Below are 25,744 nucleotides of genomic sequence, written 5' to 3' on the forward strand. Positions count from 1 at the left end.
CCAGGCTGAGAACTCAACAAGGACTTATTGTAACGAGGGAGTGGCAATTACCCACCGGATTCATCTTCCGCTTGCGTCCCGATGCCTGCTCCCGGTGAAATAATTACTTTTGCCCTAATTCCGTTTAAATTTCATAATTAGATGAATTTGCCGTTGCCGCCGTGCCAGTTTTTACCACGATGTTTTATTTTGGTAGCAATTAGTCTGGTTTTCCTCGTTAGCTAAGTGATTATACTGTTTTTGGAATGAGCAATTAGTTAAAAAACCGTCCAAATTTCTGGACTCACGCGCTTTTGGATCCGTAAAATCACGCATTTTTTGACAATATTTAATTCTTTTGCTTAAGATCAAGTTACACTTGATCAGTTTTTATTAGATATTAGTTGTTATAGAGTTTTCTACTCATCTTATCATTTTCCGGTTGCATCAAATATTTATCACCTGATATTTCTTACATAAGTCCCCAACTTGCTAGCCAGGTTTCGAACCCGTGAGACCGTGAGTCATTTTGAAAATGCTAGTGCTAGTCCCATTCTGCTTTTGATAGATATATTTTTATATGTGGAAACATTTACCCCCCACGTAGGGTAAAGATATACGATTTAGCAGTATTTGATTTTAAGGGAAATTCTAATTGCTATTTATTGCAACTTTAGACAGTACCTACCTAAGCAATCGTGCCATTTTGCTTGGCACAGCGGCGACGCCTTGTGTCGAGAAATTGGTTTGGTGCAAAGCGAAGCGAAGTCTATTGAAACGTATCGTGCCGTATCTACATCACGCCTCTTCGTGGCGCCGCTGATGCCAATTAAAATAAAACAATTTTAATGATGCACAACACCGCGTTCTTTGCACGACCCTTGCAGAATACTTAAACAGGTGAATCATTTTATTATGATTTTAGAAGAGCTCATATCTTAAAGGTACTTAGAAAAAGAACACAAGGGATTATCGGTGTTAGGGAACTTCCTTGCTTAATTATACGTACTGTGTCATGAAGAATGTTACAAATAATTTTTAAGAAAAAAAAACCGACTTCTATGGGGCCCGGTGAAAGATTATGGTAGATGGTGCACTATGTAGAAAAGGAGGTAAAACCAGTACCTACTTTCTAGTAGCATTTCGTTTCCGTAAGGGTCGTAATAGTTATCTAGCCTAACCTAACCCACTTCTCTGATAGCAGTTCGGTTCTGTGAGGATCGCAGTTCGAACCTAATCAAACCCACTTTTCTAGTAGCATTTCGTTTCTGTAAGACTCGTAGTTCTAACCAAACCTAACCCACTTTTGTTCGGTTCTGTGAGGATCGCAGTTCAAACCTAACCTAACCCACTTAACGGCGCATGCGGTGCGGTGTACGGGAGTTTGAGCGGGAGGGGTTTGGCATCATCATACCCACATTTTATGGTAGGTAATCATAGTGGTTTATTTAGTTTAGGTATCATAGTGGTTTTCCGGGTCAAGGTCCGGGTCTCTGAGTCAGAGTCCCGGTCCAAGTCCGGGTCCGGGTCCGAGTCCGGGTCCGAGTGCGGGTCCGAGTCCGGGTCCGAGTCCGGGTCCGAGTCCGGGTCCGAGTCCGGGTCCGAGTCCGAGTCCGAGTCCGGGTCCGAACCGGATCCGGGTATGAGTCCGGGTCCCAGTCCAAGTCAAAATCGAAATTCGAAATCACCAAACATGTACTATGCGTCGTTGAAGAGTTCTGTTCTGATCATCATCAGCAGTTCCACTTCATCAAATGCGACAGTTTTTAATGTAAATGCTTGATTTTATGATGAAAATACAAAAAATTCTATACGTATGCCTTTAAGATTTGAGGAGTTCCCTCGATTCCTTATGGATCCCATCATCAGAACTCGAGCTTGACAGAAATGTGGCTTAAAAACTAAACTTGCTTAACAAACATAACGAAGAGGACAAATCGTCAAACGTGAACTATGCGTCGTTGAAGAGTTCCGTTCTGATCATCATCAGCAGTTCCACTTCATCAAATGCGACAGTTTTTAATGAAAATGCTTGATTTTCTGATGAAAATACAAAAATCTCTATACGCATGCCTTTAAAATTTGAGGAGTTCCCTCGATTTCTCATGGATCCTATCACCAGAACTCAAGCTTGATAAAATTGTGGCTTAAAAACTTAACTTGCTTAACAAACATAACGAAGAGGACAAATCGCCAAAGGTGAACTATGCGTCGTTGAAGAGTTCCGTTCTGATCATCATCAGCAGTTCCACTTCATCAAATGTCACGTTTTTGAATGTAAATGCTTGATTTGTTGATAAAAACACAAAAATCACCATATGTATGCCTTTAAGATTTGAGGAGTTCCGTCGATTCCTCATGGATCCCATCATCAGAACTGGATTTTGACAAAAACGGGACCAATCTGTATGCATATACATACAATCAAAAAAATAATTTTCAAAATCGGTCCAGTAATGACGGAGATATGGAGTAACAAACATAAAAAATAAAAAAAAAATAAAAAAATTAAAAAAAAAACAAAAAAAATAAAAAAAAAAAACATACAACCGAATTGATAACCTCCTCCTTTGGGATTTGGAAGTCGGTTAAAAATAGATTTTTAATGACTTTGATACTACAAGACTTGTACAGGACTTGCGTACCTACCTATGTGGTTAATTTCAGCAACTCCTCCGCTATGTATTAAAAAAAACTCCACGGTACTGACGGCAAGTCGTCGGTAATTCACTATGTAAATATATGTATGTATATACATACATACAACTTATCAGAACTCACTAAAATTAAGCAAACATTTTAAATTGAGCCCGAACATTTGCATCGAAAACAAGTAACAACTTGTTCAGTTTTCTGCGTACCATAACTGCGTAATAAACTCTCAACTCAACGCAGAAAAGTACAGTTCCAACCGTTCAGCGTTTTTCCAGCTCATACTTAATGCGCATAAATTACTTTTGAAGAGTACTTAACCGCGAAAATATGCAAAATTATGTAATATGCAGCTGGGAGCATATGTGGGAGTTATTAGGGAAAGTGGAAGTTGTAATAAGGGGGGCTTTTAGTGGCCATACAAGCTCATTCACGCGTTCGCCCGCTTTCATCAGTGGAAACACTCCAAACTCGCAGTGCTATCCCGAATTAGTCCTTTCACTGATAATAACAACACGAAATGATATGATTCGAATATACCTAGGAATTTAAGCTAACATGATCATTTGCATTATAAATATTATTGTAACCGGGGTACGGGGTATGGAGATGGGACCATGTATGTATAATTATACAGGATGGTCCAAACCAAACCTTGACGTGCAAACATTATCAGATTAACAGTGCACCCCATATATATTAGCCGATTTTTCGTAGTTTTCGAGTTATGATTTTTTTAACTTTTAACTTTTGTTATCAAATTTGAGGGTTCCCATACAGGATGGCTAAAAATAACTGCATTCTCGTTGCCAGGGAGATTTTGGGATTATACTGAGCAACTTTTACTATGGAGCCAACCCCGAACTCGCAAAAAAAAAATTAGGCTATGTGCCATACATTTTAGCTGGTCCATTTTCTATGGAAGCGTAAATTTTATGTCCCATAGTAGTATCAGACTTTTTAGTCAATTTGAAATAGAAGTAATAGAAAAACTTTCAATTAAGTAGGCTATGAAATTAAACTTACATGTCAAGTATAAAATATAAACGAAGTCACAAGCAGTTCTTTATCACATGTCATCATAACAATGGCTGTGTGAAACGTCGTGTACCCTTGCACAACACATGACATACAAGGTGAAACGACGTGACATTTAGAGGGCGCCACTTGACTGTAGAGCCCTCGAGGCGTGAGACCGCGTTTCGAGTGGAGTTTAATGGCCATACATACTATCTGATCGATGTTAGTAAATATGTAGCATCATGTGCTCGTTGTTTGTAACTAAACTATGTATTTAATCATCGGGTAGGTAGCAGCGCCGTGCGTCAGATCGCTCCTAAGAAATTTAATAAAATAAAATAGCTAGATGGCTCAAAAAGCGCTCGAATGTGCAATTCGCGAGCTACAACAAACAGTGACGGCAATGTCGAATAAATTAAGTGCACTCGAAGTGAAAATAACCGAACAAAGTGAGTTAATTAAAAAGCAAAATGATGTGATAAAAGTTCTAAAACCGAATTCGGAGGGTACCACAACGGCGCACCGCAAGTCCATTACCAGTTTCGCACCCCCGACCCAAGTAGCGCTGCAGCGGCCAATACGTCAAGCGCGCATGAAAGCCGCCGCGAACCTAGCAGCGGGCGCAGCGAAAAAATCAAGCGCTGAGCGCGCGGGCGGATCAAGCACACTAGATGGCACGGAAACACCCGAGGTAAGCGGATCGGCGGCGGCGACGATTGCGAATGTGTCATCACCGCAAACGAATCCACCTACAACGACGAAAACGGCAGACCCCGACAATTTGGAAACATCGAACATGGGAATAGATGTATTGAATGACGAATCTGATATTCTCACGAATTCCGATAAAAACAACTACCATACAGTGACATATAAAAGAGGCCGGATGCAGTTAAGCCCCAAGCGTAACGCAGTCACCGGGACCGGTCCAGTTGACAGCGACTTGCACACGGCAGAGCGTGTCAAGAAAATCCACGCATGCTTTTTTAGGAGTGATACAACTCAGGAAGTCATCCAAACGTATATTGTCAAAAAAACCGGCTATACAAGCTGCGTAGTCGAGAAACTCCGCCTTAAACACCAGCATTACGCATCATTTTCCATTACCGTCCCATGCAGTAAGTTTGAGGAATTGATGTCCCCCGATATATGGCCACACGGGATTGTAGTTAGCGAATGGTTTCGAGCCAGCGGCGGGCGCGCCGGGCGCGCTCCCCCCCGCCGCCGCGACCCCCGCTACACAGCTGATAACGAGGCGTAAACAAACCTTGCGAACAAATAACGATAATACAGTGCCATTGATCATTTGTCAGCAAAATATTCAATCACTCAACAGCAAAACCAGGCAACTTGAAGTATTGTTAGAAAAAGAATTGAAATGCGACATTCTAGCCTTAACTGAGCACTGGCTGACAAGTGATCAATTGGAAAGTATTTATATAAATAATTTTAGACTAGTCTCCCAGTTCTGTCGTAATTCGCGTGAACACGGTGGCGCATGTATTTATGTAAAAAACTCACTGAGAGTAAAAGAGTTAGACTCATTAACCGCCTTATCGGTTGAAAGATACTGTGAGATTGCTGCCATAGAGATTTTAGATTTTAATATGATAGTAGTTTGTTTATACCGAACAAATCTAATTAGAGCGTCAGACTTTTTAGATGTACTGGAGCGACTGCTCAACAAGATTAATGAATTAAAATATGATTGCGTTATAGTAGGTGATACTAATATAGACTGTTTGACCTTAACCACCGACCATAAATCCTTGGTAGATATACTGTCCTCATACGACTTTAAAAATATTGTGAATTTTCCAACTCGGGAAACTAGGACAACATCTTCCTCCCTAGATCACGTTTATATAAACCTAAACGACAACACCCTTGTAACCGCATTTCCAGCAATAACAAATATTAGCGACCACTACGGTGTCCGCGCCGTGATTGAGCGCGGGCGCATGTCAGTGCCACCGGCGCCTGCACGTACCCGCCGTGTCCGCGACTACACAGCTGCTTCCAGACTCGCCTTCGCGCGAGCCGTAGACAGCGTAGATTGGAACGAATTGTATAATAACAAAACCACCGTTGATGATCTCGCCCTTGCAATAATCAACGTTATAGTGAATAAAATGGAAATCTGTTTCCCATTTAAAATTAAACCAAACGTTTCTAAATATTCCACTTGGATTACAGAGGACATTTACAACACAAAACGACTACTGTTTGATCTTGTTCAACTCAAAAACAAGTTTCCCGATAAAGCGGAGATAGTGCAAAAAATCGCTGACCTTAAGAGTAGGTATGATAAGCTTACGTGTAATACCAAAGCAGACTTCTATGCTAGTAAAATCAATAATAGCGACAATAAGATCAAAGCCATGTGGAATATAGTCAACACAGAGACAAATAAAACCAAATCTTCCGCTTTTGACTATACAGATGTCATCAAAAACCCAGATGGCTCGCAATACTCTAGCAAATTAAATTTATTAAACGCTATGAACGAACAATTCGTTTCCGCTGCGACGCGGTGCGGGGCCCCGCCTGCTCAGCCAGTGTGCGCCCTTGCCTCGCTCTCGCACGCCCGCTCCGCTGCTGATCGCTCAATACGATTTAAACCCTTTTCACCGGCAGAGCTGTATACAATTATAATAAAGTATATTGCTAATAAACCCACCCAAGATTTATATGGCATTTCGGTTGAACTCTTACGATTCTCAGCCACTTCCCTCATTCAACCTTTGTCTTTACTTTTCAATGAATGCCTGAGAATTGGTAAGTATCCGAAATCACTTAAGGAAATAAAGGTCAGCCCGCTGTACAAGGGGAAGGGGAAGCAAGACGATCCAAGTTGTTATCGTCCCATATGTATCATACCTGCGGTCGCGAAGGTTTTTGAAAATGGGCTAACTACCCGTCTATCCCAGTTCCTTCTAAATAACAACTATCTATCGGAACGCCAGTATGCATACAGACCGGGACGATCAACCACAATGATGGCGCGCGAGGTGGTGCGCCGTGTACTTGAGGCGCGAGAGGGCAAGCTTGAGGTCGCAGTTCTTTTCTGTGACCTCTCGAAAGCCTTCGACGTAGTCGACCATGGGTTGCTGAGTTCGAAGCTCCATCACTACGGTATTCGAGGACCTGCGCAAGCCCTCATGTCAGATTTCATGAATAAAAGGACGCAGTATGTAACGGGACAAAGAGGCACCTTGAACTCACACGGCCTGTCGGCCGCCATCGGCGTCCCCCAGGGATCGTCCCTGTCAAATGTGGTATTCTCCATCTTACTTAATGATCTACCTATGGCAGTCAGTGAAGGTGAGGTCTATATGTACGCGGACGACGTTGCGGCAATTGTAACTGCCCCAAGCATCGATCAACTAGAATCGAAGCTAAACCTAGTAGCTGGACAACTTTCGAACTGGTTTGAACAAAACGGTCTCATACTAAACCTAACCAAAACGCATTTCATCCAGTTTGATTTGTCTGGGCGCAAGCGCCGTCCGTTGCATGTAGGCCTCGCCGGCGGCACCATAGACCAGGTTAAAAGTACCTCCTTTTTGGGCTTCCACATAGACCAAAGCCTAACATGGGAGAGTCATATTAATTCCCTGTGCGGCAAATTGGGAAAGGCATGTTTCGCCCTTGGCAGGCTGATGACAGTACTTCCGCTTCAGGCAGGCCGCAGCTGTTACTTCGCCAGCATACAGTCCATCGTTCAATACGGGCTTGAGCTATGGGGACGTGCGGCCGATTGGCTACGTGTATTTAGGCTCCAAAAACGAGCTATAAGGGCTATTGCTCGAGTTCCATGGTACGAGTCTGCAAGGCCTCACTTCACCAACCTAGGGATTATCACGTTGCCAGGTCTCTTGATACTGCAAATAGCCTCATACACGCGAGAGAATTTAGATAAATACCACAGGCGGGGTGACAACAGCGACCGTATTACACGATACGGGCATAAACTAGCAGCAGTGCCCCAAAGCTTAGCAAAGACGGCAAAAACTATACACGTCATGGGCCCCTCTGTGTATAATAATCTACCAACAGTAATAACAGACGCACCTAGTTTGTTAATTTTTAAAAATAAACTTAAAGCTTGGCTTGTTGAGCGGTCGTTCTATAATATAGAAGAATTTCTGACTTCGAAATATTAATGATAAAAATAGAAATCTACGCAAGTAGCTAATGTATTTAATTTTAATTTTTAATGTTATTTGTACTAGTTATGTAAGCTGACATGTAATTACCTATTACCAATAAAGAATGAGTATGAGTATGAGTATGAGTATGAGTATTCTTACTACTTATGGATTTTGTGTGGTATCTCGATTTTTTGCATTTCCATGGAGACGTCCTAATTAGTTATTTACTTAATGGAAAATAACGTATCACTATTTATAACGCAATATACCTACTAAAGCTTAATTAATATTCTATGAATAATACGGATTCTCAAATCTAGGTCTCTCAGATCTAGAATTTTCTGTGTCAACCATCAATTATTACATATTAACCATAACATGTGTCTTGTAACTAGGAACAAATTCACACTGTTATTCATTTTCCTTCATAGGTTACATTTTCCACTTGAAAGTACGTCAAGTGACCGAACCATAAACAAAATTACTAATAACAACTGCCAGTAAGCCTTCTCTTCTACAAACTAACACCGAAATCAGGATTAAATGAAACCTTATAAAAATAGAAAGGAGATTAAACGCGGCCAGCAAAATTCATGGAAGCCTCAACTGACAAGAAATTCCTTTCATAGAACGGCAGCTTAAAACCGCGCTTCCCCTAAGTGGTGACTGCTATCTGAGGGAATAAAATAAAGCGAAATAAAAACGCGCTCCCGAGCCGTGCAAACTCCGCGACATCGATATCTGAATAGTGCATTGTCGTGGGAAAGAGCAGTGTGTTAAAATCGAGGACATACTCGTACTGTACAGTAGACCACGCACTGTTTCGCATACAGCGACGTTACCATATGCAGAGCGCATCTCGTACATGGTAGAATCCTTAAATCTCTTTCTGTAAGCCTATAAATAAACCTATAGTATACATTTGTGAAACTTCACATTAATATAAATCAATATACAAATGTTTGATACTTAATTTTCGTGAGACATATTTCAAACTGACGACAACGGTTTCACCCACTTGAATTTTTAGTCGCTATTGGTGACATGTTTCGGGCCCTTCGAGGGTCCTCCCTCAGGCTCGAGTGCACGAGTGCACGGGTGCACTAGTTGCAGCCGGCGCGAGCACTCGATTTGCTGGTGCTCAACACTAAAAATATCTTCGTAACGAATTCATAATTACAAAAGCACGAAGGTATATGAGATATATTTTAGAACGCTATATATGTCTGTGTTCAAAACTTATCGATATGTAGAACTGTACTATTGTACGTCTAACCGTCTGCTTCAAACGATACTTTTATTTTATTTTCTGCTCTTGGGACGAAACGTTCAAGTGCATTGTTATTGTAGTTGTTTTGAAGATATAGATGGCTAATAAGAATGAAACTTGTTTTGCAGGTCAGGCTCGCTTTGTTGGTGTTGGGAGAACCGGAAAGGGGGTAAACTTACATGTTTTTAGTAAGTTGCAAATGTCACGATGTTAAACTTTGTATGTAAGGGGTCATCCATTAATTACATCACACGTTTAGGGGGAGGGAGGGGGTCAAGAAAATGTGACATATTGTGACATGGGGGAGGGGGGAGACACAAGCTTTGTGACGTCACATTTAAATATCAAGTTTTTAAAACGATAATCGTATTTATTCGTTTAATTTTCTTTCCTTAGCAGTTTTGGGTTATAAAATTACTAATATTTATATCGTCAAAAATATTTTGATAAAATATTAATAATACTTTTTTCGATTTGGCGATTTCGTAGAAAAAAATGTGACGTCACACTAGGGGGGAGGGGTTTGCCAAATGTGACCAAGTGTGACAAGGAGGGGGGAGGGGTCAAAAAACCTAGAAATTCGTGTGACGTAATTAATGGATGACCCCTAAAGGGTAATATTGGAATGTGTTCAATAAACGAAAATATTTTCTTTTATAACAAATCAGTAGGTACCTAATTGTTACATACATTAGGGCAGGGCGCGTTTACACTGGGTCATTTCTCAAATATGATAGTCGACTCAGATCATTGTGAACGTGTGTGAAATATATTAGTATTCCATAACGTTGGCATTACTTCATAATTATGTATTATCGACATCGACTTATGAAGTAAGTTTGTTGCCCACAAAACAAAATGCTCACTTAAACCCGGAGTACCTTTACCGTAGATTGGGGTGAGTTGAGATAAAACCGAAGTTCAAACCTCAATAAAAGACAAAATGCTCCCTTTAACCCAGAGTACCTTTACCGTAGAATGGGGTCACTTGGGACAAAACCGAAGTTCAAACCTCATAAGTTTATTTTATATATGTGGCACGTTGATTTAATACTTGAAAAGTGTTTCAATTATATAATCTGTCGTTTCATTTCATAGATTCAACGATAAACACAAAATAGTATGAAATCCCAGCCCACCCCGTAGTCGGGGTTAGGGGGGATAAGAATTGAGTGAGATGACAACTGCTAGAATTTACACAATATTACAATAGCTTGACTTCTCAAGAGAATAAAGTATTTCCGTAACAATGTAATAACTCTGGTCTAAAAATACCAATCTCACCCCCCTACCATCCCTCCTCACCCCATTCATAACCCAACTGCCCTCGTAATCCCTACACACCCCATTTTCCGGTACCGCGTAAGTCTTTGTAATCATGCCCAGTTTCAATAAAATAAGTGAAATGCCTATGAATTAGTTATATGTATAAAACTTCACACATGGTTCGGAAATTTACGTACAGGGTGAACTGGAATTATACGCGCCTGAGTTATTGCCAAATTGGCGCTAACTTCGACTTTGGACCGTAATAGAAATTACTTCAACTCCTGGCTTTTAGGAAACTAGACGGTACTGTTTAGTTTAATACCAACATTTAACTGAGTGAAAGATCAATTATTACATACTTAATACAGTGAATACTGAATTTCGGTAATAATATTTGCAGACCTTGTGTTTTACTATTGAAGACATAGCAAGCGATCAAACTGATGCAAATTTACAACTACATTAAGCAGTTACAGTTTGTTGCCGAATCTTCGGCTACTCGTTTTTAGCACCCCAGTCTAGTATATAGGTAGGTACTATGTGTATTTGCTTTTGTGCTAAATACCCGCACGCTTGTTAGCTACCGCCGTGGCACAAAAAATAATAAAATGCATAGATCGTTAAAATCTCTAAACGGGTCAACAATAAAAACGACAGAACTTACGTAGGAACTAGACGTATAATTTGCGAACTACCCGTCAAGACACGAGCGACAACGGCGCGCCGAGTGTTCGCCAAACAAAAGATTACAGCAGGGCAGACATAGATCACACCACTTACCGAGCAATCGCAACCAGAGTCGAAGATAAGCCAGTATAAGCCTAACAATTTTAAACTGTGGTAATAAATACGTCCATGTCCAAGGAGTGGGATTTGAAATCACAACGCGCGTGGGAGCTAGCACTCAATTATCACTATCAGAGAGCCTACCGTCAACATTTTATCAGCCTCTCTGTCGTTCGAATACGCATCAAGAACTATAAGACAAGAGTAGAGAGGCAGATAAATATTTTCAGTTTTTCATGTTTCAAATTCAAGTTTGTTCCTCAAACCAGCCAATATTAAAACGTTTTCACTTCTTAGAGGGCTGCACGTCAGCGATGTATTCCGCAAGAAATCTCAAACTTTCTGGGTCTGGGTATTGAAGCCTTATACTAAAATGAAATATGTTTATAGGTGAAAAGAATTCAGTTCATTTTTAATTTAGGGCGGCTAGTTACTAAAAGTAGCCAGTTACTGGCGAATTACCCTATAAAAAGAGGGATTAATCATTTTTTTTTGCGTCATCATAAATGAGATTCAGTATACTCTGACATCTGACACACTGATTTGCAGTACGGATATGATGGTCGTATTTGTCTACGTGACAGCGTGATAAAACGGTGTCCGTCTCTTTCTATCCCGCAGAGTTAAAATGTGACAGTTGTTTTATCACGTGGATAAATGTGGATAAAGCGATCCATAATAGGCTTGCTGGTCACACTTATACTGGTTGTCCAGAGGCGAGTGCCCGTTAGTCAATGCTAATGACAGCCCAGGTCACACTCCCCTGCAATCAGCTAAAATGGGGACTACAGCCATAATTTAAACACCTTTTTATAGCGCCCTCATTCCAGAGGGAGGCGTTTTGTAGAAATGTGGAGATAAAAAATATAAAAAAATGTTTTTATTCTCACTTTCCGTAGAAAGTACCTAGCTAAAGCCAAATATGATATAATAAATTAACAAAAATCTTTGTTTTTAGGCCAAGACATTTAGCACACAACTATAATAAATGTGGGAGAAATATTATACCTAAACACCCACTGCCGTATTTGAACTTCAAGATATTCACAAGAGACGACACGTACTAGATCCATTCTAGATACGTTATAGTTTAGATATCAACTAGTTCTCTTTTGCAGCGCAATTCGGGCAACCAATGTCACTTTTACGTTAGATAGAGTAAGATATCTATTAGATGTGAATTGGATCTCTAAGTCATATCCTGTGGAAATCGTTCAAGAGTATCTCCAGAATTGCGCAAATGTCAAATTTGACAGGTTAGATCTTAAACATATGATTATCGTATCTTGGTGATGTCTAAAAGATATCTAATAGATGTCTATTTCAAAATCCGAATCGGGCCCCCAATTTTAACTCTAAAAAAAAGACGTATACTTACTATACATATATTGATATATAGTTAACAACCGTCAACTTGCACCTCATTAATGCACTTGCCTCGTTAATTTATAATAATGTTAATGAGACAATTAGGTACTACCAGGCGTGGCTCACTCCGCGATTTCGAGGTACATTCGTTCCACACCAATTTTGGTGGCTAGCAATAAGCCGCGCGTGGCGCTGTCGGCACCTTGCGGCCATATCTGTCCTGATCGTAACAGACGCGCTTTGTTAGAGAGTGCGTCTTCTGTACCTAGTACTATTATTTACTCTGTGGTACTACTAGTTAGTAATTTAGAACATTAAATATAGTTCATCACGCTTACATGGAGTTCCCTTCACGGACTAGTAAGATGCCACTAGAAGTACTTCATGCTTGTTCGCGTAAGCTGGTGATTAATCATTTAATCCTAATTGTCGTAATCCTGAGTGACAGTTAGCAAGCTAGGGAAACTGCAAGCGAAGTCTGACAAGTGCTCATTAATGTTGGAGATTAAATTAGGAGAGCTGAGGGTCATTTTGGAAGCAATTAAAGAAGGTTAATTTATATCACCCACCTTATTTTATACAACGGTCGCTTAGTTAAAATAAATCTGCCGTATTTGAACTTCAAGATATTCACAAGAGACGACACGTACTAGATCCATTCTAGATACGTTATAATAGTTTAGATATCAACTAGTTCTCTTTTGCAGCGCAATTCGGGCAACCAATGTCACTTTTACGTTAGATAGAGATAGATATCTATTAGATGTGAATTGGATCTCTAAGTAATATCCTGTGGAAATCGTTCTGTTCTAGAGTATCTCCAGAATCGCGCAAATGTCAAATTTGACAGGTCAGATCTTAAACATATCGTTATCGTATCTGGGTGCATGATGTCTAAAAGATATCTAATAGATATCTATTTCAAAATCTGAATCGGGCCCATAGTCAGATTTTAATTGCGACTGGACTAATGACTGCAGGATTAAATTCTGGATTGGATTAGACATTGAATCAAATAATGTGCCACATGTTTTATGAATTTCATGAAAGGTTTGGTGAATTCAAATTTAATGTCGAGAGAAGTAGAATAGAAATGGGAATTATTTTCTTAGAGCAAATATTAACCCCTGTAATTTCAAATATTCTTTGGAACGGTTTAAACACACCCGTTAAGCCGGGTCTCCACCAAGCGCACGCGCTCGCGAGGCAGCCTCGCGGTTTAGCTCGGAGACACTGAGGCGAGCCTCGCGAGGCAGACCGAGCCATCAGAAGTCCGAGGCAATTCGCGATGGATAGTTGTGTTATTTCTGCTGGTGCTACTTTTCTACTGGCTTATTGTTTAAAAAAGAGGAACAATGTTCTGGTTGTTTGGGTCTGTCTGAGGAACAATGGGGGCACGTGCATGTGTTGTTACTGGCTGGTCAAGGTCAACTGACCTGGCTTGTGCAAATTGTTCTGTTGTTCCTTCCTGGTTATTTATTTATGGTTTTGTTTTATTCTGCCACGGTTTTTCTTTTGTTCGTTAATATCTCACGTGTGCATAGTTGAAACCAGCAAACAGTGTCTCTTTATTTGTTAATGTCCTTTTCTAGTTTAATGATAAGGCATTGGTTGAGGACCCATTTCTAGTGAAGTGCACAATGTAGTAAAATCACATTTTTACTACATTGTCGACACAAAAACAGTGCTGTTGGTAACGACCAACAGCACTGTTTTTGTGTTGGGTTAGGACAAAGCAAAAACATAAATGCAATGAATAATATCTAGAATTTTTTTTAGAAGAAGAGTTGCTAGCTATATCGGAAGAATTTGAGAATAAATGGAATTTCCCCCATGTTGGAGCAATGGATGGAAGACATGTTATGTTACAAGCACCGATTAGAGGAACTGATGTGGACAATTATAAGCAATTCCCCGCGTACATTTATTTAAATGTTTTGGATCTTTGGGATCCCACAACATCTTATATGTTCACCATAATATAGTTGAATCAAACGGATCGACTGCTCTTAAGAGTTCATAATTATTTAAAACTATTTGCGCTCGCGAGCCAAAACCACCACCAGTCCACACCGAACGAACAGCGCACACTGAGGCACCTTTGAGCATGTCACATTTACCGACAGCGGACGGCTCGACCCCGAGGCACGCTCGGCCGAGCCAACGTGCGCCCGAACGGCCCCGAGGCACGTCCACACAGACCGAGCATTTGGCTCGCGAGGCTGCCTCGCAGGTGCGTGCGCTTGGTGGAGACGCGGCTTTGTAGGAATAGCATAAAGAACTAGACGAAAATAAATATACCAACTCACTATCTGTAAATTAAGTCAATATAAGTCAATCCCACCAAAAACATTCTGTAAAAAACTAGCCAAGTCTCGATGGACCTGCTTGTTTATCTCTAAAAAGTAATGAAATCTAGACAAAGTCGTGCCAAGTCTAAGGTTCCTTACTGCGATTTCTTTATTATTATAGTTAATGTTGTGTGACTTGGCCGTTGAAGGGTACACAAGGGTACAAAACCAGGTGCTCCATGACACCATTGTTTATACATTCTGATGATCATGAGTGAGTTTCATAAATGCGAAACTTTGCTTTCGCTTAACTTCGGAACTAAATGACCTACAGACTCGAAATTTTGGATTTTAAGTATGTGATTATAGCTTACTGGATGACCAAAATTTCTGCGTTCTGGTTTTATCCAGAGGTTCTCAAATAGGGGCCTGAAAATGCGGCGAAATGGTTCCAGTAAAGGATGGTACGGCAGTGTTTGCTTCGCGCTCGACTTGGCGGGGGCACTGCCGTGCCCCCCGATAACTGTGTGTGGTAAATACTCGCACAACTAATTTTTAGTCTTTCCTTTAACGAAGAAGGGCATTTCCATTTAAAGTTGTACCATGACTCACTTGACGAGTTGAAAATATAATTTGGATTATTTGGTACTTTTTTATGTGATTTTAGGAGTAAATATATTCTAGTTTACGAAACACAAAAGAGAATCGTTATATTTTTAGCATAAACCAGTTAAAATTAATTTTTAATAGGATGAGGGAGGTTTTTTGCGGTCCGTTTGGTTACAAATGGTTATTGAAATAGTCCATAAAAGACATACTTGAAGCAAATGTTTTTATGTTTAAAGCATAATAATGTTAATAAACAACCTAAAAACAATCATTATTGACCAATTTAAAACAAACATTTTTCATAAAAGGAAATTTTAGGTGGTTTGGTTACGAGGTGACCCCAAATCGTACGATATTTTTAGGTTTATTAAATAGTTATTGGCATTACTGCCATGTGACGAATAACAATAATTAGAATTACTAAAACTAATGATAGTAATGATTATTGTAAAAAAAATTAAATATTTTAGCTTATAAACTTTGAATAAACAATAAAAAATACTTTTGAAATCAAGGGGACATTTCCAAATGGACACCCATGTACCTTAATGGACAAAGTAAAGACGAGATCACAATAATTAAAAATTTACACAAATACTCAGTGATTAAAAAAAGGACTACAAAATATGTACCAAAATCAGTAGATAAGGTTTTAAACATAAGAAACTCAATATTACTTAATAAAATATGACTTATTAATTGCATATGAATTAAATAAGTATAGACAAAGTCACGGTAAAAACTATACATACTCAATGTGCGTGCGACTTTACCGTGTCCGTTTGGTTACATTTTTCTAGTCCGGCTATATGTTACGCTTCAAATTGTAACCAAAAGGACGTAACGATTTGTCTGATCCAGAATTAAATCTATTCAAAATAATACAAAACTAACCGCAATGTTCAACTTATGTGCTTGATAAATAACTATATGAAACATGGTTTTATTTAATATTAACAGTGTTTTAGTTACTTAAGGTTCAAGCTGCATAAACAGTTGAACAAAACGGACAAAACATTGAGTAAAATTACCGGTCACACACCAGCCCGCCTTGGAGGTTGCAAATTGACTGTTATAAATCAAATTTGACGTTTAAACAAGCTTTATCTATGGTCACCGGGTTTCCAGGATGAAAAAAAACCTAAAATGTTGGTAAAAAGTATTTCGCTAAGTAGCGAAAACTGCGTAACCAACCTGGCGGCCTAGCCAAGGTCACAATCGCTATCGCTTCGACAACGAAAACCATTATGTCTCTCTATCACACTTCCATATTAGTGCGACAGTGACAGTTGCGTTTCGATCGCTACGGAGCGTAAGCGATCGGCATCTTGGCTACGCAGCCTGGACTATGTCCGTTTCACCATTTCGCGGGGACAACGTTTTTATCGAAATTAAACCCTATTATTGGTGTTTTTAAAGCTCTTTTTCATCAATAACACATTTTTCAACATTTAAACTATGCCAGGAATGCATTACTTGGTGTTGCCTTCATAGAAAAAATATGTGTAAAAGTCCATCAAAAATTTAAGTCGGTGAAGGGGACAGTACTACAAAGTGATTTTATCATATCTAAAAACCTGATTTTAAGTAAGAAAAAAGTGATTTATTGTCCATTAAACTTAATAAATGATGTGTCTATATAATATATTTCAATAAAAAACATCATTTGCCTAGTTAAAAAATTCGTCTTAAGAGTAAAACGCAAAAAATATAAGGGGACATGCGAAAAACTCGAGGGTACAACTTTAAATAGAAATGCCCAGAATCGAGAAAAACGCGCCACATGGGGAGCCGATACTTGCTAAAATTCTTCAACTAAGTTCTAAAAGGCGAAAGAAAACTTTGATAAGTACCTAACTTAGCTTAGTCTTGTTTCACATTGCCAAGGGGATCTGCTGCAACGGCCGAACTACAGAACTTGTTCTTTAATGTACTTCTTAACGTTTACGGTAGTTATATATTTCCTGCAATATGCATACACCTATCCTAAAAAAAGGAAACCTCTATAATAAAACTTATATTTTAAGGGATAACTCTCTGTCGTATCTTTTAGACCGCGCTCTCTTACTGTGATTACTATATAATCATCATCATCATCTCAGCCATAATACGTCCACTGCTGAACATAGGCCTCCCCCTTGGACCTCCATTCGTACCGGTTGGAAGCGACCCGCATCCAGCGTCTTCCGGCGGCCTTAACAAGGTCTAGGTACCTACTATACAATACCTACTTGTAATTAATTAATGAGATCAAGTTCAACAAGACACTTCTATCTAGTTCAGTTTATTCCTTTCTTTGTTTTTATCAATAAATAACGTTCTGAATAGGTGCTTAGTAAAAATTGATTGATATGAAGAAATGCACTGCAAGCTAGTTTTCTCAAGTATAATTTTCCAATTGCATTACCAATGTACAAATTTGTCGTTGTAATTGAAGCTTATTAATGCAGTGCTCTAGCCGGACACCGGAACCGGCAGCTAGCCGGGCCCGGACACGTTCCGGCCCGTTATCCTCGCGCGCTTCCGGCCGGCCGGCCTAGCGGCTATCAGAGCGTCCGGGTACATCGTGGTACATAGCGGCCGGATATAGTTAGCCAACACCGCGCCATATCATTGTTGGCATACTGATTACACCTAGCACAGATCATATACTTACGCCTAGTGTTTATGATGTTGTGAAAAAGTGGGAGTTGTTTTTATTGGTATATAAACTCTCACACAATTGGACAATAGGGCGGAAACGATGATATACATTGGCAAAAAGGTTATGAACTCAGAGCCATCTTGTCGTATTTATTGAAGTTTATTATGGAAGACCAGCGTCGGGGACCTCAAAGGTTCCTTGACATGATGCTGAGTGGAGACCATTTCAGAAACGCTTTATAACCAATCTATGGCAGTGTTATTAGTTAAGGCGGATGTCTAGGGATGGGATGCCGATTATCAGCCAAAAGATGGCGTCACTGTGCACGAATTGTGGATTTTCACTATTTCTCCCAAAATACAAAGTTTCATAAGATGTTTTGATATGTGCGAAAACTATAAAAAATACTACATCCAAATCGAGACATGTTCAACTCAACATTGTCTCATTTCGTTATTATCGGAATCCAACTGCAAAATATTGCAATTTCTTGCATTCACGCACACTTACGTACTTAAAGTCACCTTAAAGTCAGTGTCAAATGTCAGCAGATTCGTAATGTTACAGTAAAGTAACCTAGAGGGCGCAGCGGATGAAATGTTTATTGTTGAAAAAAGATTGGAAATTAAATAATAAATTCTTGTTTGAGCAACGATTAAGAATTACAAGGCATTCAGAAGCAACTAATGTTTTCGACCATCAACTGTCATGTGCTCGTGGCACCCGTAGCCTCTATTTTGAAAAAAATCAGATTGTAGCTAAGATACATGGTTCAAACCCCGACAATGCCAATTTTTTTTTATTTTATAATTTTAGCATTCTCTTTTGAATTATTTTAAGCGTATGTTATTCTTCGAAACTAAACTTACGTGAGTAAAACATTTTCAGTATTTTAATTATTTTTTAATAATATTATGGGAAGATTTATAAAAGTATTTTTATTTTCCGGTTTTCAAAGGATATAAATAATGATTAAAATAATTTAAAAAAAGTCATGCATGAGGCTAATTAGGATCGCAGAATAGGTACATAAGAAGTCAACTATCGACGAAGTATAGCTGGTCAAGCAGATCTTGTCAGTAGAAAAGGCGGCAAATTTGAAAAATGTAGGCGCGAAGGGATATCGTTCATAGAACATTTGGATTTCGCGCCTTTTTTTACTGACAAGATTTGCTTGACCAGGTATAAAATAAAAGTTTCCAAAATTTTATTGAAATGATATACCTACATGGAATAATCAAATACAACACATTTACTTAAAATAACTTTTAAAATAAGGCATATAAAATTACCAAAAAGATGAAATAAAATAAATAAATAAATACAAAAAGAAATGAGTCTTTGTTCGCGGTTTGAACCCTGTCATGCTGTTCAACTTGTTAGACTTATACTCAATAGCTAAAAGCCACTAGACCATTTGACCATAGTAGACCCGGGCGAAAAATGCCTTCTTATTTAAGTAACCCATTACTGTCAAAAATATCAAGTTTGAATTGATTTGAAATATAATTTTTCATTGTCGACTTATTGATTATTGACATCCAAACGTTGCGAGCATGTTGTACTTTAAACCATTTGGCAACGTCGCACGGGGAAATCTTCTGAAAATGTATGTCTTTTTATATTTTGATATTTATGGATATATGAGGATTCTTCTACTTATGTTGCAAATTGATTAAATTATCGAGAGAAAAATGCTAATGCAAAGAAAACAAGAAATATCCGTTTCATTTCTCATGCTATTGATTCGGTTAAATTGTGTTCTAATGTATGGGGAAGAGAAACTAATTATAGCCAGCCTTTTATGAATGTAGTATGATACCTTAGGGTATGGTGCTTTACGCACACTAGCGTCCCTTCCCCCCCCCCTGACGCAACCCCCCCTTTTTGCATGAAATATGTCCTGGTTCACAGTTTTTTACATTTTTTGAGGAAAGTATATATTTTAGGAAAAAAGTGTCAATGAAAGAAATAATCCTTAATAAATTCTTCATAAAAAAAGGTCATATTCATTTTTTTACATGATGCACCATATTTATGTACATATTAGCTTGTTAAAATTCGAAATAACATAGTTTTTACTTAGGATTCGAAACTCATTTATTATACACGGTGTAACACGAGGAAACCGAATAATTTTGACAGCGTATTCCTGGCCCCAATTTCACATCGGTGACAGGTGCGACGAATTGTAAAATCACTGTTGCTGACGTCACAGGCATCCATGGGCTACGATTACCACTTACCATCGGGCGGGCCGTATTCCTGTTTGCCACCATCATTGTATTATTTAAAAAAACTTTATTATATCGGAAAAAAACAGATATTTCTCCTGCGAACTTTCTGACAATTGTCAAAGATTTAGAAGAATTGTAGGTAATTCTTGACAGGTAATGAGTTATATGTCTGAATTTCGTGACAATTGTAGTGTTTCTTGTGACAATTGTCATAAACTTAGCAAGAGAAATGTCTGTTTTATTCCGATATCATAAAGTTTTTTTTAATAATGAAACGTGAGTGAAATCTTTAAAAAAATCCGTAGGAGTCGGATCAAAAACTGTAATTAAGTCCGACTCACGCTTGACTGTACATTTCTAATAGGTTTTCCTGTCATCTATAGGTATAGACCTATTTTATGTATTTTTTCAAAATTTTAAACCTAGTAGTTTCGGAGATAAAGGGGGGGGGGAATAGTCATTTTTTTGCCTATTTTCTTGAATAACTTCTAAACTGTTTATTCGAAAATTATAAAAAATATATATTTGAGATCCTTACAATAAGCTCTTTCATTTGACATGTAACATGATATAGTTTGAAATTTTTTATTTTTGAATTTTTTCATTTACCCCCCAAAAGTGGCCCCCATGTTTAAAATTCATTTGCTTACAAACTTACATATGTGTATCAGATTTCAACTTGATTGGTCCAGTAGTTCCGGAGAAAATCGGCTGTGACAGACGGACAGACAGACAGACGCACGAGTGATCCTATAAGGGTTCCGTTTTTTCCTTTTGAGGTACGGAACCCTAAAAACAATAAAAAAATTGTTTTCGGCGAAATTGACCTAAACTCATACATACATTTTTTCCTTCTTTTGACCTCAGAAATAAAATCTTTCGCATTTACTTACAAATGTTACTTGTTTATTACTTGTATTTAATGATTTAAACACAATGTACTCAATAGTTTTAAGTTAATGACGTGTAAAATGTAACTATGTTTATATTTACCAATAAAGTCTGTATTCTGTATTTCTTGAGGACACCTTGTATAATAAGTGTTATAAAATGAATATAACCATTTTTACTGAGAATTTAATAAGGAACTTTTTCTTTCATTGACACTTTTATCCTAAAATGTATACATGAGGTCAAAAAAAAGAAAAGATGTAATAGGTGTTTAGGTCAATTTCGCCAAAAAAAAATTGTTTGGTTTTTTTTTTAATTTTATGAATGAATTTGTACATAAAAATTAAATGCTATTGGTAAACTTGTCACTTAAAATGGTTTTTTTTTTCGTAAAACTTAGTTTTTGCAAAGTGTTACTTGTCACTTTTTGACATATCAATAAGGATATTTAGACTAAATCCCATAGTAGCAACATCGCCATCAAAAAGGCGTTTTGAACTATGTAACAATAGAAACTTGTTTTTTTTTTATTGGTATTAACTCTGAAACTAGGCGAATTTCAAAAAGTTTATAGGACATTTTTGTCTCTAAATGTGATCAGGAATACGCTGTTAAAATTATTAGGTTTCCTCATGTTACACCGTGTATAATAAATGAGTTTCGAACCCTAAATAAAAACTATGTTATTTCGAATTTTGACAAGCTAATACATGAATTAGGTGCATCATATAAAAAAAATGAATATGATCTTTTTTATTAAGAATTTATTAAGGATTATTTCTTTCATTGACACTTTTTTCCTAAAATGTATACCTTCCTGAAAAAATTTAAAAAACTGTGAACCGGGACATATTTCATGCAAAAAGGGGGGGTTGCGTCAGGGGGAGGGGAAGGGACGCTAGTGTGCGTAAAGCACCATACCCTAAGGTATCATACTACATTCATAAAAGGCTGGCTATAATTATTTTTTAATTTATTAATAAGATTTTATTAATAAGATTTAATAATAAGACAAAAATCTGCACATAAACATCAAAAGTCAACTATTTAACACGTGTATACTACCCGTCCTTATATATGGCTGCCAATCATGGAATTTAAATCAGGAAATGACCAGAAAACTCGCAACCTGCCAATACGCTATGGAAAGGAGTATGCTGAGTGTCAAGAAATCAGATAGACTGGGAAATCATGTCATCAGAAATAAAACAAAAACCATAGATGTAACACGGAAAATGAGAAGACTCAAATGGAAATGGGCAGGGCACATGATTAGAGGTATTGATAAATGGAGTAAGAAAGTGACAGGATGGTACCCCAGGAACAGCAAAAGGAAGAGATGTAGACCACGGAAAAGGTGGGACGATGATATTAGAAAAGTGGCAGGAGTAACATGGAACAGAGTGGCTCAAGATAGATCGGAATGGAAAAGGTTGGAGGAGGCCTTTGCCGATTGGCAAACAGATCTACAAAGAATAAGCAAGAAGCAAATACTAGAATAAGTTTTTATGTTTATGTATCTTTTGTTTGAATCAGTTTAATGTCATTAGGTTAAGTGGATCTGAATAAAAGGCTATATTATTATTATTATTATTATATTATTATAATTATTTTTTAAAAAGCACAATTTGACCGAATATATGAAAGAGGGTCATTGTTGTTGTAAAAGGTGTGCAGGAAATGATCGGACAGAATAGTCTCTGTCATATATATATATATATATACACACACACACACACACACACACACACACACACACACGCACACGCGCGAGCGTTTTTCATGCATTTACATTTATTATTATATTTAAGCTACTTACAATAAAATAAATCTGTTAAAATTTTACACCTAATTATAAGCATCTAACGTGTAAGCTAAAAATGGTCATTGTTGTTATTTTAGTTTTAGAAATTATATTTTTAGGTATTTATGTTTAGATAAATAGTACATTATTGTCGAGGCTCGGAAGTAGCTACTTGCAGGCTGAGGATTCGTTTTAAACGGACGACCTTGGGAGTCCGTTTAATTGAATCCGAAGCCCGCAAGTAGCCTTCCAGCCGAGTCATATATAGTGCTTTTCTCAAAAATGGTACAAGAAATATAAATATCATAGAAATATTTTACAAAAGCAACGTTCTTACGTATATATTTTCACAGAAAAAGCCCTTGCCGCCTTTTTATTTTTTTAATAAAAAAAATTGAAGTGTATTTTTCTGCCGAAAATACGCCAACCTATTTGAGACAGCTAAATAGTTGCGGTATTAATCATCTGTTTGGCTGCTTAATGGGCCTGTGCCTTCATTTGATATGGCCATTTCAACTTTTAAAAAGTTTGGAACTCGACAAATAATGGAATTTGTATGCAACATTGCAGTCCCAAAATCGAGACTGCAATGTTTTTAACTTTTTAATTTTTGACTAACCATAAACTACGCGCTTCGCGACCTATTTTTTAGACGGCAAAGTCGACTTTGCCGTCCATTTTTGAGAAAAAGTTTGTTGTTAACCTAGGGAAGAGCGGTGCCTCCCAACACAGGCAATTCTTTGCTTACCGGGCGGCTCCATCCCCTAAACCATGGCCACGTGTATTTAAAAGAAATAAAGAAATTTGTATTTGTATACGTTTCTGCACTACAGCAGTTTAGGTTCCAATTCTAAGTACGATTTTATTATTCTTTTTACAATAAGCAATTGAAATTTGGGTATAAATGGATTTGTGTATAAATTTGGGTATAAATCAATTTCCATTCTGATATTTGACTCCCCATTCCATAAATAACGATACTTTTGGCCAAATTGTTACTTGAAAATACCTACTCTCAAAAATACCTACTATAAAAATGTATTTAAAAAAACACATGCATTTTACTTTCCTCGTATGCGAAATGAAAAGTAGAGTGTTTTAACTCGGGTGAAAGGCAGCATTTTTGAAAAAAACCAGGCAAGTGCGAGTCGGACTCGCGCACGAAGGGTTCCGTACCATAATGCAAAAAAAATACAAAAAAAAAGCAAAAAAAAAACGGTCACCCATCCAAGTACTGACCACTCCCGACGTTGCTTAACTTTGGTCAAAAATCACGTTTGTTGTATGGGAGCCCCATTTAAATCTTTATTTTATTCTGTTTTTAGTATTTGTTGTTATAGCGGCAACAGAAATACATCATCTGTGAAAATTTAAACTGTCTAGCTATCACGGTTTGTGAGATACAGCCTGGTGACAGACAGACGGACAGACGGACGGACAGCGAAGTCTTAGTAATAGGGTCCCGTTTTACCCTTTGGGTACGGAACCCTAAAAATATCATCTACTAATGTTATTGTTATGCACAAGCAGAAGATATTATAGAATCTTGTTTATTTACAAGAAGATGACATTTTTCTCCACATACCTATATATTTTTGAGAAAAATATAGCTAGGTATTTTAGTTTAAAAATCATTGTTACAATAAATATCTTTTCCAGAGAACATTTATATTTCTACCGAAACGAAAGCAGAATTCACAAGGGTTTTCGGTGGACGACCGTAACGCGAATGATTGTTTGGACTGACCTTTCTATAAATATATAAATGTATTTTATTGTGTAATAATCATAATAATTAAGTATTAAGTTATATTAAATCTGGGAATGAAATTATATCAGAAAGGAGATTCTTAAATGAGTAGGTATACTCGTAACATGCTTTGTGCATTAAATATACTTCCCTCTATTGAGTGAAAATAAAACAAAATACACAGGTAATCTGTGTTGCGGTTTTAAAGTGCCATCTGTTACACCTTTGACAAATTAAAAATGATTGCTTGTCAAGTGAAGTCGCCATGTTAGAATTACACCGATACTATAAGCATCACTCACACAAACAAGCAATGAGGCAAAATTTTACCAATATTCAAAGGCTTTTTTCTTAATAATTTTAATCAAAATTTAGTATTTTTTTACGTTAAGCGAAGACAGAAATATATATACTACCCAAACATTACATATACAAGTGAAGAAACCCTATATAATAGGAGCTAGGGTGCCAAGAAAGTTTGTATGAAAATCGAGCAAGGAGAACCACCTAAATTAAGCGTTTTTGAATAAAGCATCTTCTATTTTAAGCAACTAGGTAGCCGATCACCGAAACCAGTAGATATTGTTCGTTTTTTTAGCATTAGAAAGAAGTACAAAGCAGGTAAGCGATCTTGACATGTCTTTTCATTGAAAAACGCTTTTGAAAAATCAGTAACTATTACTTATGAAAGCAGAAAAATATAAATTATCGTATTAGATTCATAATTGTTACAAGATTGTTTACCTTTTTTCTAATGCTAAAAAAACGAACTATATAGGACGCGGGTTCGTTCCGGCCCGTTATCCTCACGAGCTTCCGCCTATCGACTATCGTGGTAGCGCCGCCGCCGCCGTAGTGCTGAATACGTCTTGGTACTCGTACCTACTACGTAGCGACTGGATATAATTAGACAGTATTATTACAAAAGGAATAAAAAATATAATATTCCTATGTAAACCCATGTCATCATCATCATCATCATCATCCTGGCGTCAATCCTGGCACAGCGGGGCGCGAGGA

General features: G+C 37.8%; 1 protein-coding gene across 1 annotated transcript; it reads left to right on the forward strand.

The window, feature by feature from the left end:
- The first annotated feature begins 6,647 nt into the window (after nucleotides 1–6,647).
- Nucleotides 6,648–25,580, forward strand: LOC134667766 (uncharacterized). Its single transcript, XM_063525180.1, has 3 exons — nucleotides 6,648–7,199; nucleotides 14,549–14,731; nucleotides 25,503–25,580. The coding sequence occupies exons 1-3, from the start codon at nucleotides 6,648–6,650 to the stop codon at nucleotides 25,578–25,580; spliced, it is 813 nt and encodes a 270-aa protein (XP_063381250.1).
- Nucleotides 25,581–25,744: the final 164 nt, after the last annotated feature.

The sequence above is a fragment of the Cydia fagiglandana genome, chromosome 9 (assembly GCF_963556715.1).
Source record: "Cydia fagiglandana chromosome 9, ilCydFagi1.1, whole genome shotgun sequence".
In the NCBI taxonomy this organism is placed as follows: domain Eukaryota; kingdom Metazoa; phylum Arthropoda; class Insecta; order Lepidoptera; family Tortricidae; genus Cydia; species Cydia fagiglandana.